Below are 16,318 nucleotides of genomic sequence, written 5' to 3' on the forward strand. Positions count from 1 at the left end.
CTCAATTTCTCCTTGTTCTAAAGGAAAACAATCCACTCAGCCAAATCCATAACTGAGACCTATAATGCCAACTTTGTATTTTGCCACTCTCTCCTGCATTGCTGCAGTCCATTCTGTTCTTTCTACTTAGGCCTGGTCTACACTACAAAGAAAGGTCAACCTAAGTGAGCTTGTACCAACTTCACTGTACATGTACCTATGCTATAATTGGTCTCCCAGCAATGTAAGCACCGTTACAGTGATGCAATATCACCAACTCCTGAGCAATGCAGAGCTATGATCAATCTACTTAGGGTCAACACAGGTCACGCAGTGTCTACACTTGCCCTGCGTCGACCTGACAGTATTCCAGCAGCTGTCCCACAATTCTCCTATCCCCAGGACAGTTGCTCCTGTGCTCCTTTCAAACTCCACTGTCCAGGGGTTGCAGAGACCAGAAGCCACTACTCCCCTCTTCCCCCAGATTTTGAAATGCACTTTCCTGAGTAACAGATTTATTTGAGCATAAGCTTTTGTGGGTAAAAAGCATCTGAAGAAGTGGGGTTTTTACCCACAAAAGCTTATGCTCAAATAAATCGGTTAGTCTTTAAGGTGCCACCGGACTCTGTTGTTTTTGTGGCTATAGACTAACATGACTATCCCCTGATACTTTACTTCACCTTGGTGAGCACACTTACCAGCTCACCTTAGTTATGTGTCCAACCATGCCAGCTTCACAAACACAGAAAGCTATTACATAAATTACTGCCTGTTGCAGGCCAGAACTGGATCTCCTCAGCCTGTAAGGCAAAGAGGCTGTGCGAGCACAGCTACATGCTAGCCCTAGAAATATTGACATCTACAAGCAGATTATATGGGGCAAAGGAGCACGACAGGGATCAGCAGCAGTGCTATGCGAAAGCAAAAGGAATTACAGCAGACAGACTAGAAGGTATGGGAAGGTAACAAGAAATCTGGTGCTGCCTCACAGACCTGACACTTTTACAATGAACTGCATGCACCTCTTGGTAGTGATCCCACCAGCAACCATGTACAACTGTGGACACTGCAGGAGCCCACTGCAGAGACCCCTGCTGCAAACGTTGAAAAGGAAAAGGAAGGGGAGGGGGAGGGCACAGCAAATCAAGCCATGAACCAGGAGTGGTTTGAAACGTCTCCTGAGTTAAGCCAGTCCCTGATGGTGAGCACAGAGGAGCCTACTGCTGAAGGGGAAGGGGGCTTAGGTAAATTTGTATATGAATTGTATCTCATAGTAATTTTTCCCTTTTTGTTGCCCAAAACCGAGTCTACCTCCTCCCTCCCCACACTTAAAACGGTACTTGTGCCACCTTCAACTTTAGTGAACAAAGGCATTGATTTCTATTTAATTACTTTAATATTTTGTCTTAACATTATGCCAGTAGAGAATAAATTAAAAAAAAAATAGCATGGTAGTACAATTACACAATCCACATCAGCACAGTGTCCTGTGCTTAGGTAGAGGTAGAAGAAACAGAGGTAGTCAGCCTGTTTTTCCAGCTTGGCAGTGAGCCATGCAGAGTACTTCATTTATCTGAATAGGGATGTCCCTTTTGTCCTTGAGAGATCTTGATGAAAATTTCATTAAAATACTCTGCAATTCTCTCCTGAACATTTATACAGATGGCAGCCTTGTTTCTTGCTGTGCTAGAAGAATTTCCCATGCCATTCTGCGATGAGTACCACTCACACTACTGTATTAAAGGGGCTAGCAGTATACAGACCAGGCAGCTTTGGGCTGCCAGTAACAGCTGGGTTCTCTGTGCGTTTATCACCCTCAAATAGCCAAGAGCATCCCTGGCTGTGAAAATATTGCCAATATTCACTGCACTTGCCCTATACCCATATCCAGCTTTTAAGGCTTCAATACACCAAAACACCTCCTCCTCCCCCCTCTAGGCTAGGCTGTACTCACCAGGGTTTGAGCTCCAGAGCAGTGCCTCGACGAGGCACTCAAGCTTTGCTTATTAAAAGTATTTCTGGGACTAATGAAAGAGTTTTGAGACTTAACTTTCCCTTTCCATTGTGACTATAAATCTAATGGTGTATCTATCTGTATTAAGTCAGTACCTCTGGTGTGGTTGCCTTGAGTGTTCCCCTCTCCACGCCTGCTGAATACCTTACCTCATCAGAAGGAAAAAAAAGAACTAGGGAGGATAAGTTCAGTGAGATCCCCAACTCCTCTATGATCTCAGATAGTAAGTACAGGGCTTGGAGGGGTCATGTGACCACAATCATTGAGAAGGACCAAGAATGGAGGGATCAGCTGCTGCAAAAAAAGGGAAGAGGACCGAGTGGCACATTGGGAAATGCATCAAAGCATCATGGGTTTGCTCAGGCAACAAACCAATGCTGCAGTACATTATTGACCTATCTGCCTAGAGACTACCAACTCCGCAACTTTTCCTATCCTTGAAGAACTCCATGGCCACTACTCCCTACACCACCTCAAAACACAACAACAGGTGGATTCACATATGTACCCCTATGCTCCATGCCAGGAAAAAATGAGAACCACAACCACAGCTTCCCCCCCCCACAGATAGAGACCTGTGAAAAACCAGAGGATCAGATAATACTAGTATTTATTTCCTTTTTGTTCTTGGGTTTTTAGAGGATGGTTCACTGTTATAGCATTGCTAGACTGTTCTTACCCTATTTTTGCACTTTATTGTGTGCAAAGAAGCAATGAACAAAAAAGTTCTGGTTTTGGAAACTGAGTATCTTTATCATCGTACACCAAGCACCACAGAATTCAGAACAGGAAGCACCGACCCATGAATGCTGTTCTATAAAGTATTCATCAGATAACATGGTTCATCTCAACCCAATAGTGTAGCAGTCGCTTTTCTCCTTTTGCTTCACAGATGTTTTTGCAGTTCACAGCATGCAGCTGTAACAATGGTGATTGATGTTAGCCTTGCTGAGATGCGATCTTGCAAGCAGGAGTTGCCAGGAATCTTTACATCTACCAAAAGCACATTCAATCATTCTGTATCTTCTCAGCTGGTAACTGAATCTTTCTTTGGTGTTGTTGAGGAGGCCAGTGTACATCTTCATGTGCCAGGGAAACAAGAGTAGGCTGGGTCCCCCAGAAACACTAGTGGCATTTCAATATCGCCAATTGTAACATGCAGATCAGGGAAGACTACCCCTGCTTGCAGCTTTTGAAAAAAAGTCCTGCGTTCCTACAAATGCGAGCATCACGAACCTCCCCCCACCACCCACACTAATTGTCTGTGAAACATCCACAGCGATCCACCAGTACTTGCATAACAATGGAAAAGGATACTTTTCCATTGATGTACTCAGTGACAAGGTGGAATGTGCCAGAATAGGGATGTGTGCATCATCTACCACACACCACACCATAGATCAGGAATCCCATTGCTGTAAATCCATCCATTATGTCCTGAACATAACTCAAGAGTCACAACCCTGCATAGCAGGAGATGATTAATAGCCTTACATGCTTGGATCACAACAACCTCAGTGTAGTTTTTCCCAACTCTAAACAGATTGCTGCCAGTCAGTGGGCAATTGCTACTTGCTTCTCCACTGCCAATGCAGCTCTTAGTTTGGTGTCCCTTTGACAGAGGGGTGGAGTGACCTTGGCACACAGATCCAGGAATGCAGCCTTTTGCAGATACTGCTTGTCATTCCTTTCATTACAACGCAATCCCATCAATCGGTTCTCATTTCTCAGGCTCAGGTGCAGCAATCTATCATGTGGAGCTTCTCCATGAACGCCAACAGCAACCTGGCATTTTTTTCCCCTGCTGTGTCAATCAGCATCCAGTTATTGTGCTTGAACATCGCCACATATTCCTCATTGCACACTCAATTGTAGTAGCGCACGTTCAAGTTCTACAAATTCAGAAGAATCATGTGTCCTGTATTAGCAATACTCAGGAGAGTTTCACTGAGTTGTGCATGGTCCACACTCCTGCCAGAGAGATTATGGAATCCAAAAAAAAGGGGCATGTGGAACTGTGGGAGGTTTAAAAAACAGTGCAAAAAGTTATGGAACGGAGAAAATGGCATGGTGAAAACTTAACCACTACCTCTATAAATCTCTGGGTGAACTGGTGGCATTCCAAAAACCACTGCAAAAAGTAACCCACAAGGCCCTGAGCCGAACAGTGGTGCAAGGCACACTGGGATACTTATGCATGGTGCACTGCATTTTACATCAATGCAACCATGCACGGGGAGGACATGCAGCACCGATGCATGCACCCAAGTATGCATGCACACAACATACTGCAGTCAGTGGTTATATGTTGACGTAACTTGTGCCAACCAAACGTCGTAGTATAGACGTGCCACAATCTGATAAGTGGAGTCATAAGTTTCAAGATGCAGGCCAGAGGTTATCAACCCAGATGCTCAGGCTCTTCTCCTCTGCAACCTGACAAACACAATAAAACTCACCATAGATTTTAAAGAAGTTGCAGTTGCAGTCTGCTATTCAGCTGGGACACTACCTTCATAACCAAATGGAAGGAGATGCAAATGAGAGACAATGAAAAGAGAGGTGCCTAATTAGATTATACATGCAAAATATATATATAGTGTATACATATTTCATACAAGACGGCTACGTTAGAGATGGGGAACTGAGGCCCAGAGAGATTTATGGTCAAAGTAGCCATTGGTTTTGGACACCCAATAGACACTTAGGACCTGATTTTTCAGCATTTTAAGTAGCCAAAGCACAGGTCTCATTAACTTCAGCTACAGCTGAAAAAGTGCTTAGCACTCATAAATGAGACCCAGAATCTCAACTCAGGCACCCAGAAAATAAGGATCATACTATTAGAGACTACCTGTCAAAAATCTGATGTAATTGACTTTTTTAGCTTCACAGAGGAACTCTGTGGGAAAAGCAGGGATAAAGTCCAATTATCCAGGGCAGAAGTCAACTGACTTACAAGAAGGAGGGTTCTCATGGGTAACACCCTAACTCACTCACTACACATCTTCCAATTTCTGCAAGAAATGAAGTAGGGGTCCTACTGAAAACATGCTCCTTAACTACATAACCCGATTCATCCCAGAACAGTCCATTTTGTGTACTATTGGAGGCAGATATCTTGCTGAAAAAAAACCAACTGTATGTGATCATGTAATTAAAGACTTGTAATTAATACATACAAGGGAGCAAATTAAGGTTGCACCGCCAACCTAAATTCTGGCATTTCCTAACTTTTGAGTGCTTGACTTTGCAACCTTAATAGAGTGTTCTTTTAATGGAGTTTGGTTGGTGTAGCTTCCTAGATTTTTTAAAAAAGCAAAATGGAGACACAAATTCCATCATGTGCATCATATTGACACCCCAAATGATTCATCAGCAGGGTCGGAACCTTTAAATCCATTGCACAGACCTCTGCCACTCAAGCTAATGGAGTAAATTAACAGTGGTATGTTCTCCTCCTCTACATGAGCAAGCACTAGAGAGGGATAGGATACTTTGTTAGTGGGTTTCACTGGTATTTGCTGACAGCAGAGGAATGATGAGACTCAAGAATCTTAGGTTCCATTCCAGGCTCTGCAGGGGAGTATGACCTAGGGGGCACAGACTCTTCTGACCATTCCCTCCAAACATGACCCCTTCTGCCCCATCCCTTTCTCTCTGTGCCTGTCCCCACCCTCTCTTCCCCACCCCTGGCTCCTCATCCTAGTTCCATTCTCTTAATTTAACCAGTCCCAGTCATCACTCCTCAGGCTTCTCATCCTAGTTTAAAATGTTTCTCTCAAGTGGAGTTCATCTTGTCATCCTTCCCGCACAAAATGAACAAAAAGCCATTAGGAGGATTGTTGAGGTTATATGAGCTGCAGTGTCTTCAGTATGCAAATTACACCCCTCTTTATTTCTCCAGCTCATCTGCCCTATTCAGAGCAGTTGAGTGACTCTGTGCTGAAGTGAGATTATGGTTTGGAAGTATATCTGTCTGACACTCAGTGCAGACAAGATTGAGCCTAACATTTCGAGTTTGGAAGACGACATCAGGGATAGTATGGGAAGGCTGGGTCAGTTCCCTTTATTGGGTGACATCCTACTACTTATCACACATGATTGCAACTGAGGGGCCTTAGCTGTTTCTAGAAATCTAGGCTGCATCAATGGCCAAAAGTACTATTTCACTTTGGGCTCGGCTAGGAGACTGCAACCTTACTTCTCAGATACAAGTTTTGCTATAGCTATCCATATATTTGTTACTGCAGAGTAAATGCACTCTACATGGTGCTACATTGGAGGACAATCCAGAACTTTATCTAATATAGAACACAGTGCACATCCCCCCCTTGCTTACCAGAGCTTCATGCAGTGACCACATTACATCTGTGCTCCAAGACCTACACCACTTCATTTCTGGGTGTTATTCAAGGTATTGTTTCTGACCTATACAGGTTTTAACTGGTTTGGCTCCTGGCTAACAGGAAGACCATAAAAGAAAACATTTATTTCAAAACTACAATTAACTGTCCTCCAAGCTGTATCATCCAAGAATGGACTAATTGGTGTGAATAGGCATGGGTGGTTTAATGGCTTAAGATATAGTACTAAATATTCTCTTGCCCCAGTCACCTCTCCCCTAAACTAAGGATCCACTCTCGCTACTATTGAAATCTGTGATAAAACTCCCATTGACACTAATTGGAACACTATCAAATCCAGTAACTTTAAGCAAAACCTAAAGTTTTGAACAGATACTCTCCCAGATACTACAGAACATACACAAAAAATGCTGACTACAAGTCCATTTTAATTTTTAGACAGTGAAGTACCAAAGACAAAAAAAAAAAAAAAAAAACACCAAAAAAAAACACAACCCACCACCACCAAGAAGATAATGAAAAACTTACTGCAGAAATGTTTTAAATTCCGAGGGTTCGAAGTTCTCCAAATTAAAAGTTTCATGGTCTTTCAGATTACTTAATTGTTTTCCGGTACTGTATAAGAAGAAGTCTGGAACTCTTGCTAAAAGCACTGCTTTATGTGCTCTGAATAGAGTCTGACCAACACAAAAAGTGACATCTGCATGTATTTCTTCTTGAAGAAGCCTGTTAGAGGACAGGAAACATTATGCAGTTAAATTCAGATCTAGATGACACACTCTAAACACTGTTTATAATATATTGGAATCTTTAAAAAAATGCATTCTTTTTCTTTATTTAATTACAGTGAAATATGAATGCCACAATTCAGGATATAGTAATCTAAAGAAAAAAATTCCTGTTGAAACTCAATTCAGTTGCTGGAACTGCTGTACTATGACCCACATCTTCAACCAGCACTATGGCCCACGTGCAATGCTGACACTATAATACATTGCTATGGCACACAGCCCCCCAGCTGGTGATGCCACTACTGCACCATGATCAGTGGAACTGGAGTCAGAGGACTCATGTTCCCTGGAGAGACTGTTATTAAGGGAGCACCAGGAAAAACAGGGACTGTAGGGAGTTAGGCTGGAAGCAACTCAGCCAGGTGGACAGAGTAATGGAGAGCGTTTAATAAAGTTCCATTTGTGCAGCTTAACTTTGTGCAGCAATGCTTCACTCTGAAAATGAAACATGGTGGCAACAGCTGAGCAGTTTGCAAAGTGAGCCATGAAATGTGGCCTGAAGCCCCCACAAAGCCCTGGATTTTGCAGATACAAATCCAACCCAGCAATGGACCCAGTTGAGGGAGGATTTAGAGCTGGTCATGCAACAGGACGACAATAGCAGGAAAGTAAAACTATTATTTTATGTTATTGGGGAACAAGAAGGGCTCACCACTGCCTCAAGCCTCACAGCAGTCCGAAGAGCTCCGGGGAACTATTGCTCCCCAAAGCAGAACAAAAACTGTGGAGTGACACAAAGTTTTTCACTACATACCAGTCTAAATAGGAGGGGATAGACCTCTACGTTACTGCCTTTTGCATATTGGCTGCTACATGCAATTTTTGGGGACTTGACAGATTCCATAATTCTGGACAGGACAGAATGCAGCACTTGGCTGCTCTGGGAAGGCGAAATCACCTTAGATAAATACTCAGACAGAGTGTGAAGCAGAAGCCTCAAGAGAAATGACAACGCCCTCAGAAGTACATGCAGTGAGACAATAGCAAAGGAAAGCAGATGGCCAGGGTTCTATACCCACAGTGAAATGCATTTCTGGTGGGAGACAACATGAGGGGGGAAAAGACGTGCACCAGCCTATGATCACAAGGAATGTGGAAAGTTGAACCATTTTTGCAGTGTGAGCAAGAGCAGGTGAAGGTCTCAGAAAGATTCAGTTAAGACCTGTACAAAAGAGGGAGAGCACATCAGACAGCACTGATGGCATCTTGACTCTCCCTGGATCCAAAAGTGTATCAGGTTCAGGATGTTGGGACAGGAAATCAGCAAGGGAGAATACCACACTCCATGCATGCAACAATGTTTACAATACCAACTGAAGTTTGTAGTGGTGGAAGAAAAATGCCATAGAGCCCTCTTGAAGAGCAGAGCCATAGAGCTAATCAGGTGCAGTGTGAGAATGTTATACCTGCTGTGAAAGCAGCAAATGCAGGAGACTCTCTGATAATGAAGACCATTTTAAAAGGGTATGTTTTCAAAGGCAACGGCTGCCGTGAAGGAAAGCTGCAACTGAAAATAGACCCCACAGTAGAATTTAAGTGCTTGCCACGTAGGAAGATTTCATTGGCAACACATAATCCAGTATCCAAAGAGTTCAAAAGTAGAGACCAGTACAACCTGGGTAAATAGTACAAAGGTGGTAAAGTAGTTATCAGACAAATGACATATCTTCATCAAGCCAAAGCCACTGAACCAGCATTGAAAAGATGCCACTGTTCACTGCCCACAATTGATGATACGGTGCCAGAACTTTCCAAAACTGGAATTTTTACGGTCTGATGTGAGGAATGGGTTATGGCACATAAATCTGGATAAAGAGTTCAGCATACTGACAACTTTTGCAACACCATTGCTACTGATGGCTGCACATGCCAATGTGCATAAGCTCAGCACTGGTAGTGTTCCAGAGAAGACTCACCCAAGTGCTGGAAGAACTATCTGGGGTGAAAATAACTGCAGATGATATCCTCATCGTAGAGGAAGGGAACAAGGATACGAAATATGAATGAGACCATGAAAGAAAACTACAAGCTTTTGTACAGTGATGCAGGAACAAAAACATAAAACCCAACTCAGGAAAAAAATGAAACTCAAATAGCCCTTAGTGCTCCATAGATATTGCAGCACCTCCAGCATTACCAGATAGAGCTCAGATATTGTCCAGGACAATTACTGGTGTTAGCTGATTCCCCCAACTTGCTGATGCTGGGTAAAGGATCAGGACACTGAATCAATTAACATGCTACACTATCTCCCAGTTTTAACAGTGAAGCTGATGGAAATCAAAGGGGCAAAACAAAAGGACATTGACTACAGGCAGTCAAGAGAGTGATAAAAGTAGGATGGCCAGAAGACAAAAGTCAGGTACCCATAGGATCAAAACCATATTTTCAAATTAGAGATGAGCTGAGTATGCAGAATGAAATTGTATTTCAAGGACAGAGAGTTATTGTCTCCACCTTGTTATATAAGGATATAATGAATTAAAAAACAAAAAAACCCTCACAACCGAGTATTCACTGCTTTCTCTGATAGGCTCAAAAGTATGTTTACTGGCCAGGAAATGTATTCACCAATCCACTCTTTGATAGAAGGGTGAGACACCTGCTGGTCATGTGATAACCACCAGCAGGAAAAACAAAACCAAACCCTATCTTAGGAACTATACCTGGCCAAGGGAAAAATTGGGAGCAGGCTTATTTACCTTCAAGGAAAAGTAGTACTTGATTATAGTTAACTACCATACTGTGTGTGTCAATGCCCGGTGTCTTATACAAGAAGTAAGTCAGTGATTGACAAACTGAGGGCTCATTTTGCAAGATATGGCATTCCAGACACTATACTTACTGACAAAAAACGCCAAATTTGCCTTGGAAGAATTCAAGGAATTTGCATGTAAATGGAAGTTTGATCACCACACCTCCTTCCAAGCATACCCATAGGAGTAAGGTGGAATCAGCTGCAAAAACAGCTCAGAGACTGTTACACAAGGCTGTTTCTTCTGATTCGGGCATTGTTGTTAGCATTTGTTGGCATGCAGAAATACTCCATTATAGGGGTACCAAAACAGTCCAGTGCAGACACTGATGTGATGAAGGACCAAAACCAACCACCAATGAGGGGAGACCTGGTGTAGCCAGAAGGATGGGGACACTGCCAAAAGGAGATGGCCAACAATCTGAGAAAGCAGGCACTAAATGTACAGCAGGTCAGCCAAGGACTTACCCTGGAGATAGGCATTCCTGTGAGGATCCAGCCATTAGAGACACACCAAAAGGACAGGACTAAAGGAGTTGTGAGGGGTGCAGTAGCAACCAGGTCGTACAAGATGACTATGCAAGAAGGACAAGTGATCCAGAGGAACCAGAGATGCATACAAGACAACAGACAACACCCAGAGAGCATCTATAGAGATCATCACAGAATAGAGACACAGAGAACTATCTGAAGGCAACTCCACAGGGCGGGAGGAGATGCAACAAAGAGACGGTTTGCTAGACTCAGAACCCTGGTCTACACTAGAGTTAGGTGGACATAAGGCAGCTTATGTCAAGCTCACTCTGTTAACGGTCTACGCTACAATGGTGCTCCTACAGATGTAAGTCGCCCAGTACCTTGACTTAATAACTCCACCAGCTCAAGAAGCATAGTGCTTAGGTCAATGTAGTTAGGCCAACAGAGCGTGTCTGTGAAGGAACTGCATTACTCACACCGCCTGTTAGCTGTCAGCGCTAGGCAGGGCTCTCAGCAGGAGACCGCCACCCCCCACCCCCTCACAGCAGGAGCTCTTCCAGCGCCAGGCTGACAGCCCAAGGGAGGAGGGGCTCGACCTCACAGCAGAGAAATTGACATTCTTACAGTATCATGGCTGCTATTATTTCACCTTTCCTCTCTAGCTCTGGCTGTAAGCTCCGGGGCGGGGGAGCTGAGATACGATGGCGACGCTGTGGCCTGATGCTGCAGCGCTGTGGCCAAAGTACACCCAGGGGGTGACCCCACCTGCGCCGAGTACCATGACAACGCTGGGGCTGGCCGCTCTCCCGAGCGCACTTTGACCCGAGGTGCGTGCCCAGCCCCAGGGTGAGGTGCCGCGCCCCCACCCCTACCTGCCGAGATCCTGACGGAGCTGCTCAGCCACCATCTCCTTCAGCCTCTGCCGCTCCCACGCCCCCCTCCCGCCGCCGCCTGCTGCCGGGGCCCAGCTGGTGCCTTTCGAGACAGCGCCCCCCCCACACCGCGCCATGTGCTGGAATCCGCTCCCTCTCAGGCGGCAGCGACTTGCATTAACGCCGGCGAGAGCGTCGATGATTGACAGACGGTCCCCGAGCCACCGCGTTTATACGACATCGCTGGTATTCACGAAGACGCCGTGCTCCGACGTTCGCCCTACGGCGCCGACGCCAAGCAGCCCAGGGACTCTCTCAAAACAACTAACTTGCCGGACGCCTTCTCCACACCGGAAACCTCCGCGCATTGGACACAGCGCCAGCTTCCCTCCTCCCATTGGGCGGACGGAAGCGACCTTGACCAATCGAGGCTGCTCTCCTTCAGATCCATCTGCTGCGCCCCCAGGTTGCTTGCCTGGCTGCTGGGTGCGTGCTGGCCTGGACCCCGCTGTGCGCGGGGAGCTGATCTGACGCCGCGGAGCTGGGCAGGGCCCCGGGGCGCAGGGCAGCGGAGCGGCCGGCCGCAGAGGGGTGGGGTGAGGGGCAAAGTGGCACGCGGCGGGGATCCAGGGTCCTAGCAGGGGGGTTCCGGCCGGGGCAGCCAGCCCTGGCTCAGCAGGGGCGGGGAGGAGCGTTGGACGCAGACAAGAGGCAGCTCCTGGAGCCCGGCGCGCTGTGGCAATCTGAGAATGACCATTTTAACACGTTTGTGGAGTGCCACCGTCAGAAGGCGGCCGGTGTGGTGAATGCGGGGCCTGGCGGTGCTTTCCACCGCTGTCCCCTGCCCTTGCTGCCCTTCAGTGGCTCCCGTCTGTTTTGTACTTGTCTCCGTCCAGCACGGGGAATGTTACTGGGGTGGGGAACAAGGCAACAGCGTGTGGGAGCACGATTATCACAAGGGTGTTTTTTTCTTGCATGCCATGGGTTTAAAGGGTTTAAAATAATTTGGTTTCCTGTAGCCACAACACTCAATAAACAACTTCAAATAAATAAAGACCCTAATTTATGTCTAAGGCTATAGCAAAGCATCATACAGTACGGTGTTGCACCAGCATTGTTAGGATAAAAAACTTTGAGTTCCATGGGAGTTGAATCACCCCTAAATGACTGTCCCATACTGCAGCCACATTCACTATCTGTCAGGCCCATCTTGTCCTGCATCTTTCCTATAAAATAAAAAGTTAAACAGGTTACAGTGCTTTTGTGCAACCTTGAGAATGAGTATTCACCGTGACAGTTGTCATGGCAGAAATCTGCGGTTCTAAAAGCAGAATTTAAAATTAAACCTTAATTTTTTTCTTGTTGAAGTAGGCACAAATTACTTATCAGTCCACCCATCTGTAGTCCATATAAAAGATCCATGATAAAATAGACCTCACTCCCTCCTGGCCCCAAATGTCTGTTCACCTGTGTGTGCCAACTGTGCAGCCAAACAGGGTTGTGCACTTTGGGATCTAGCTTACTCACAACACTGTCCTAAATAATGATCCCACCTTTCAGCCTTGAAGGATGAACCCGACTTTCCCCAATTATTTCCCTTCCCTTAATGACAAGCCCATCAGCCTCCTCCCTCATGATAAACCCTCCTGGTATCCCTTTACTTAGGTATGACAAGTAGCCTGCCTGATATGTCTCCTGCCCCCATCACTATTGTGCTATATACCTTTAGTGGAAGTAAGCTTGAAGCACATACACATCTTTTTTCACACAGAGCTTTGAAAATTGTAAGTGTGGCCTTGTATCTGGGAGGAAGGCAGCAGGAGCCTAGTACTGAGAGTCCTCTTGAAGGTTATCCCTAAATAAATGTACTTACTGTAGTAGCACTGTTTTAACCATCAATAGAAATGAGTCAAGTTATTCTCTCTGTGTAAGAGACACACATGATCAAACCCAAACAGTACTACTTTGGGGAGCAAAGAAAGAGACTTTTTGATCCTCTGAAGAGAACAGATCTGAGAACACTGAAGGAAGCCCTTTTACAAATTAATTTGATTTTGTCAGTAAGCTACAGTAATACATCTCTACATGAAGTAGACCTAAAAGAGCAAGAACATAGGAAGAGTATGGCCACCAGAGGATCCAGCAAAACTGGATCTAATAGCTTCACTGCAATTCAAGCAGCAGCTGGACTTCTGTTCAATAGTAATATGAAACAGGTGGATTTAACTTAGCTTTTTCTTTCCATTTTCCTCTATTGTAATAAATAATATAAATATACAGCATATCTTAGAGACAAATAATCCTAGGTCTTGTTAATTAATTAAACTAACCCAACAGGGAAGACATCATACATGAACATACATAATTGAACATTGGTATCCAACATTGAACATACATAATTCATTGGTATCCAACCAGTTGGGGGCAAACGTAGAGTTGGCAAGTTTAGCATTGATCCTGCCTTCGTCATCCATAACTCGTATCTGAATCACAAGGGAAATTTTCCCCCAAAACATGTTCAAGCTTCATAGACTTAGAAGATAAATAACTTGTTTTCCAGAATGTATCTGCGTTGGAAGGTGAACATTGAACCCAATGTTATGGTCTTAAAAACATCATAAAGGACTAGCATCTTCTTGTTTTGTTTTTTCAGTCTTTAGAAAACCCTGATTGTTATAAATGTTAGGCCATTGATTCTGTTTGAGAATGGCTTCTTGGAAGGTGAAATACGTTATAAAAAAGTCAGTGAAAATGTGCATCATTTCTTTAATGTCCAGATATCATGTTCACATTTGTTGTTGGTGCCATTCGTTTTCTTTTTCATAGATTTCATAAATTTTAAGGCCATGGGGAACCATTATGATAATCCAGGCTGACCTCCAGCAATAACACAAGCCATAACTTTCAGTTGAACAAAAGTATGTAATTTAGAAAGACATCCAATCTTGATTAAAAGACTTCAAGTGTAGGAGAATCCACCACATCCCTCAATAAATTGTTCCATTGGTTAATTACCCGCAGAGATTTAAAAAAAAAAAAAGTATGCCTTATTTAAGTTTAAAGTTGTCTAGCTTCAACTTCTAGCTCTTGGTCTTACTTAACACCTTTGTCAGCTATGTTGAAGAACCCTTTAGCATTAGATATTTCTCCTTGTGTTGATACTTATACATGGTAATCAATGCATCTCTTACTCTTCTCTTTGATAAACTAAAAAGGTTGAGTTTCTTAACGCTCTTAGTGTAAGGCAGGTTTTCTTGACCTTGCATCATTCTTCTGGTTTTTGACTGAATCCTCTCCAATTTTTTCAAAACCCTTTATTTCACTCTTTTAATTACTTATGTCTCTTAATCCTGAGTCCAAAAGAGTTTTTCAGGAAGTTGTAGCCATAAAATTATGCCTCTTTTCTTATGAACAGACCCATAAACCTGTATATAAAGATGATCTACCTTCCTCTAGCTTTGAATGGTGATCTAATATCTAACACTTAATCACTTCTTATTAACAAAAAGAAAAGGAGTACTTGTGGCACCTTAGAGACTAACAAATTTATTTGAGCAAAAGCTTTCATGAGCTACAGCTCACTTCATCGGATGCTGTAGCTCACGAAAGCTTATGCTCAAATAAATTTGTAAGTCTCTAAGGTGCCACAAGTACTCCTTTTCTTTTTGCGAATACAGACTAACACGGCTGCTACTCGGAAACCTGTTCTTATTAACAGCTTTCCCCACTTGTCCATAAGCAATACTGAGTAGTCGGTGGAAAGTTTATTTTTTAATCACAATTTCCATCAATGGTATATATTTAGGATTAGAAGGATTAGATATTTATTGGTAAATGTTGGAAAGATTGATTTTACAATATACATACAAAGCCAGGAAAAAAATTTTCATCAATAATAATAGAAATTTACAGTTAGGCAAAGAAAAATTCTGCTTGATAGCTTATTAGAGTCAAAATCCATATTTAAATGTTTGAATTAGGCTTGTTACAAATGGGCTAGTGGATGAATAGTAAAAAACAGGCATAATTTGTTGATTTAAGGATATTTACTTTGTATATTTTGGCATGTGAGGTAGACAATTTATGTTTTAAGAGTTTATAAAATTTTTACTTTTTGAATCTCCATGTTTACTGTCTTAAATAATTGTCTGACCCCCACCATAATTTGCTGCAACTGTGAACATTTAAATTTATAAAAATAATTTAAAATGCTAAAACCCATAAATCTCACACAACAGTGAAAACTTAAATCAAAATAAACTTTAAAAATGATTAAAAATAAATATCGATATCTGTCAAAGTTAGTTTTAAAAAATCAGATCCTGCCAAGCCTATATATACACTATAGCTTATTTAAAAGGCAATAGCTTTTCAACAAGATTTCTTATTTATATTACAATATTTTGACTAGTAAATCTGTTTTTGTACAAAAAATTAATTCTTTATGAATTTGCAGCAATTTATTCCTGTCTCTTACCTCTGAAGTTTCTTAGGCCCAGGTCCTCAAAGGTATCTAGGCGTCTATCTTCCATTGATTTCAAAGGAAGTTAGGAGCTTGAATCTGAAAGGGTGTTTTAGGATTGAAAAGAAGTCAGTGAATCTACACTCAGAAGCTGAACCCTGCTTAAAACTAGATGTATGTTTCAGGGATTGTTCTACCTCTCCAGCAAAGATTGGTTAAGAAGCTCAAACATCTCTAGCTGCAAGGAGTGTGCACACCCTGCATGGGCCCATCATTCTGACGTCACAGCCTTTCCAAACAACATAACTGCATTAGTTCTGTTGTGTACGGGTGCCCTCCGCCTACATGGGGAGACAGATGAGACAGCATTTAGCCCTAAAAGGGGTCACCATCAGAGCTTATTTCAAATGGCCATTTCATGGACATGTTTAACTCGGGATTGGGGGGAGGTTGCGGGGGGGTGGGAGGGCTTTTTGTCTTAAAAATTTTAGGGGAACAAAAAAGGCATTGTGTTCCATATAGCAACGGAAGTGAAGTCTCCAGCTGTATTTATGGATGTAAAGATGAAGATGTACTCTGTGTAAGGAATGTGGGAAAAATA

General features: G+C 43.3%; 1 protein-coding gene across 2 annotated transcripts in view; it reads right to left on the bottom strand.

Annotated features, from left to right (window-relative positions):
- Positions 1-11,587, bottom strand: part of BTBD8 (BTB domain containing 8) — a 77,871-nt gene extending 66,284 nt beyond the window's left edge. The window contains exons 1-2 of one of the 2 annotated variants that reach the window (XM_077825286.1): positions 11,432-11,587; positions 6,889-7,086 (exon numbers count right to left, since the gene is read on the bottom strand). In XM_077825286.1, the coding sequence (XP_077681412.1) occupies positions 6,889-7,086; positions 11,432-11,496 (263 nt within the window). In that variant the 5' untranslated portion in view covers positions 11,497-11,587. Of the gene's footprint in view, positions 1-6,888; positions 7,087-11,255 lie in introns of both variants that reach the window. The other variant, XM_077825285.1, reaches the window with a different exon arrangement.
- Between the last annotated feature and the right edge of the window lie 4,731 nt (positions 11,588-16,318).

The sequence above is a fragment of the Eretmochelys imbricata genome, chromosome 8 (genome assembly GCF_965152235.1).
Source record: "Eretmochelys imbricata isolate rEreImb1 chromosome 8, rEreImb1.hap1, whole genome shotgun sequence".
NCBI lineage: Eukaryota > Metazoa > Chordata > Testudines > Cheloniidae > Eretmochelys > Eretmochelys imbricata.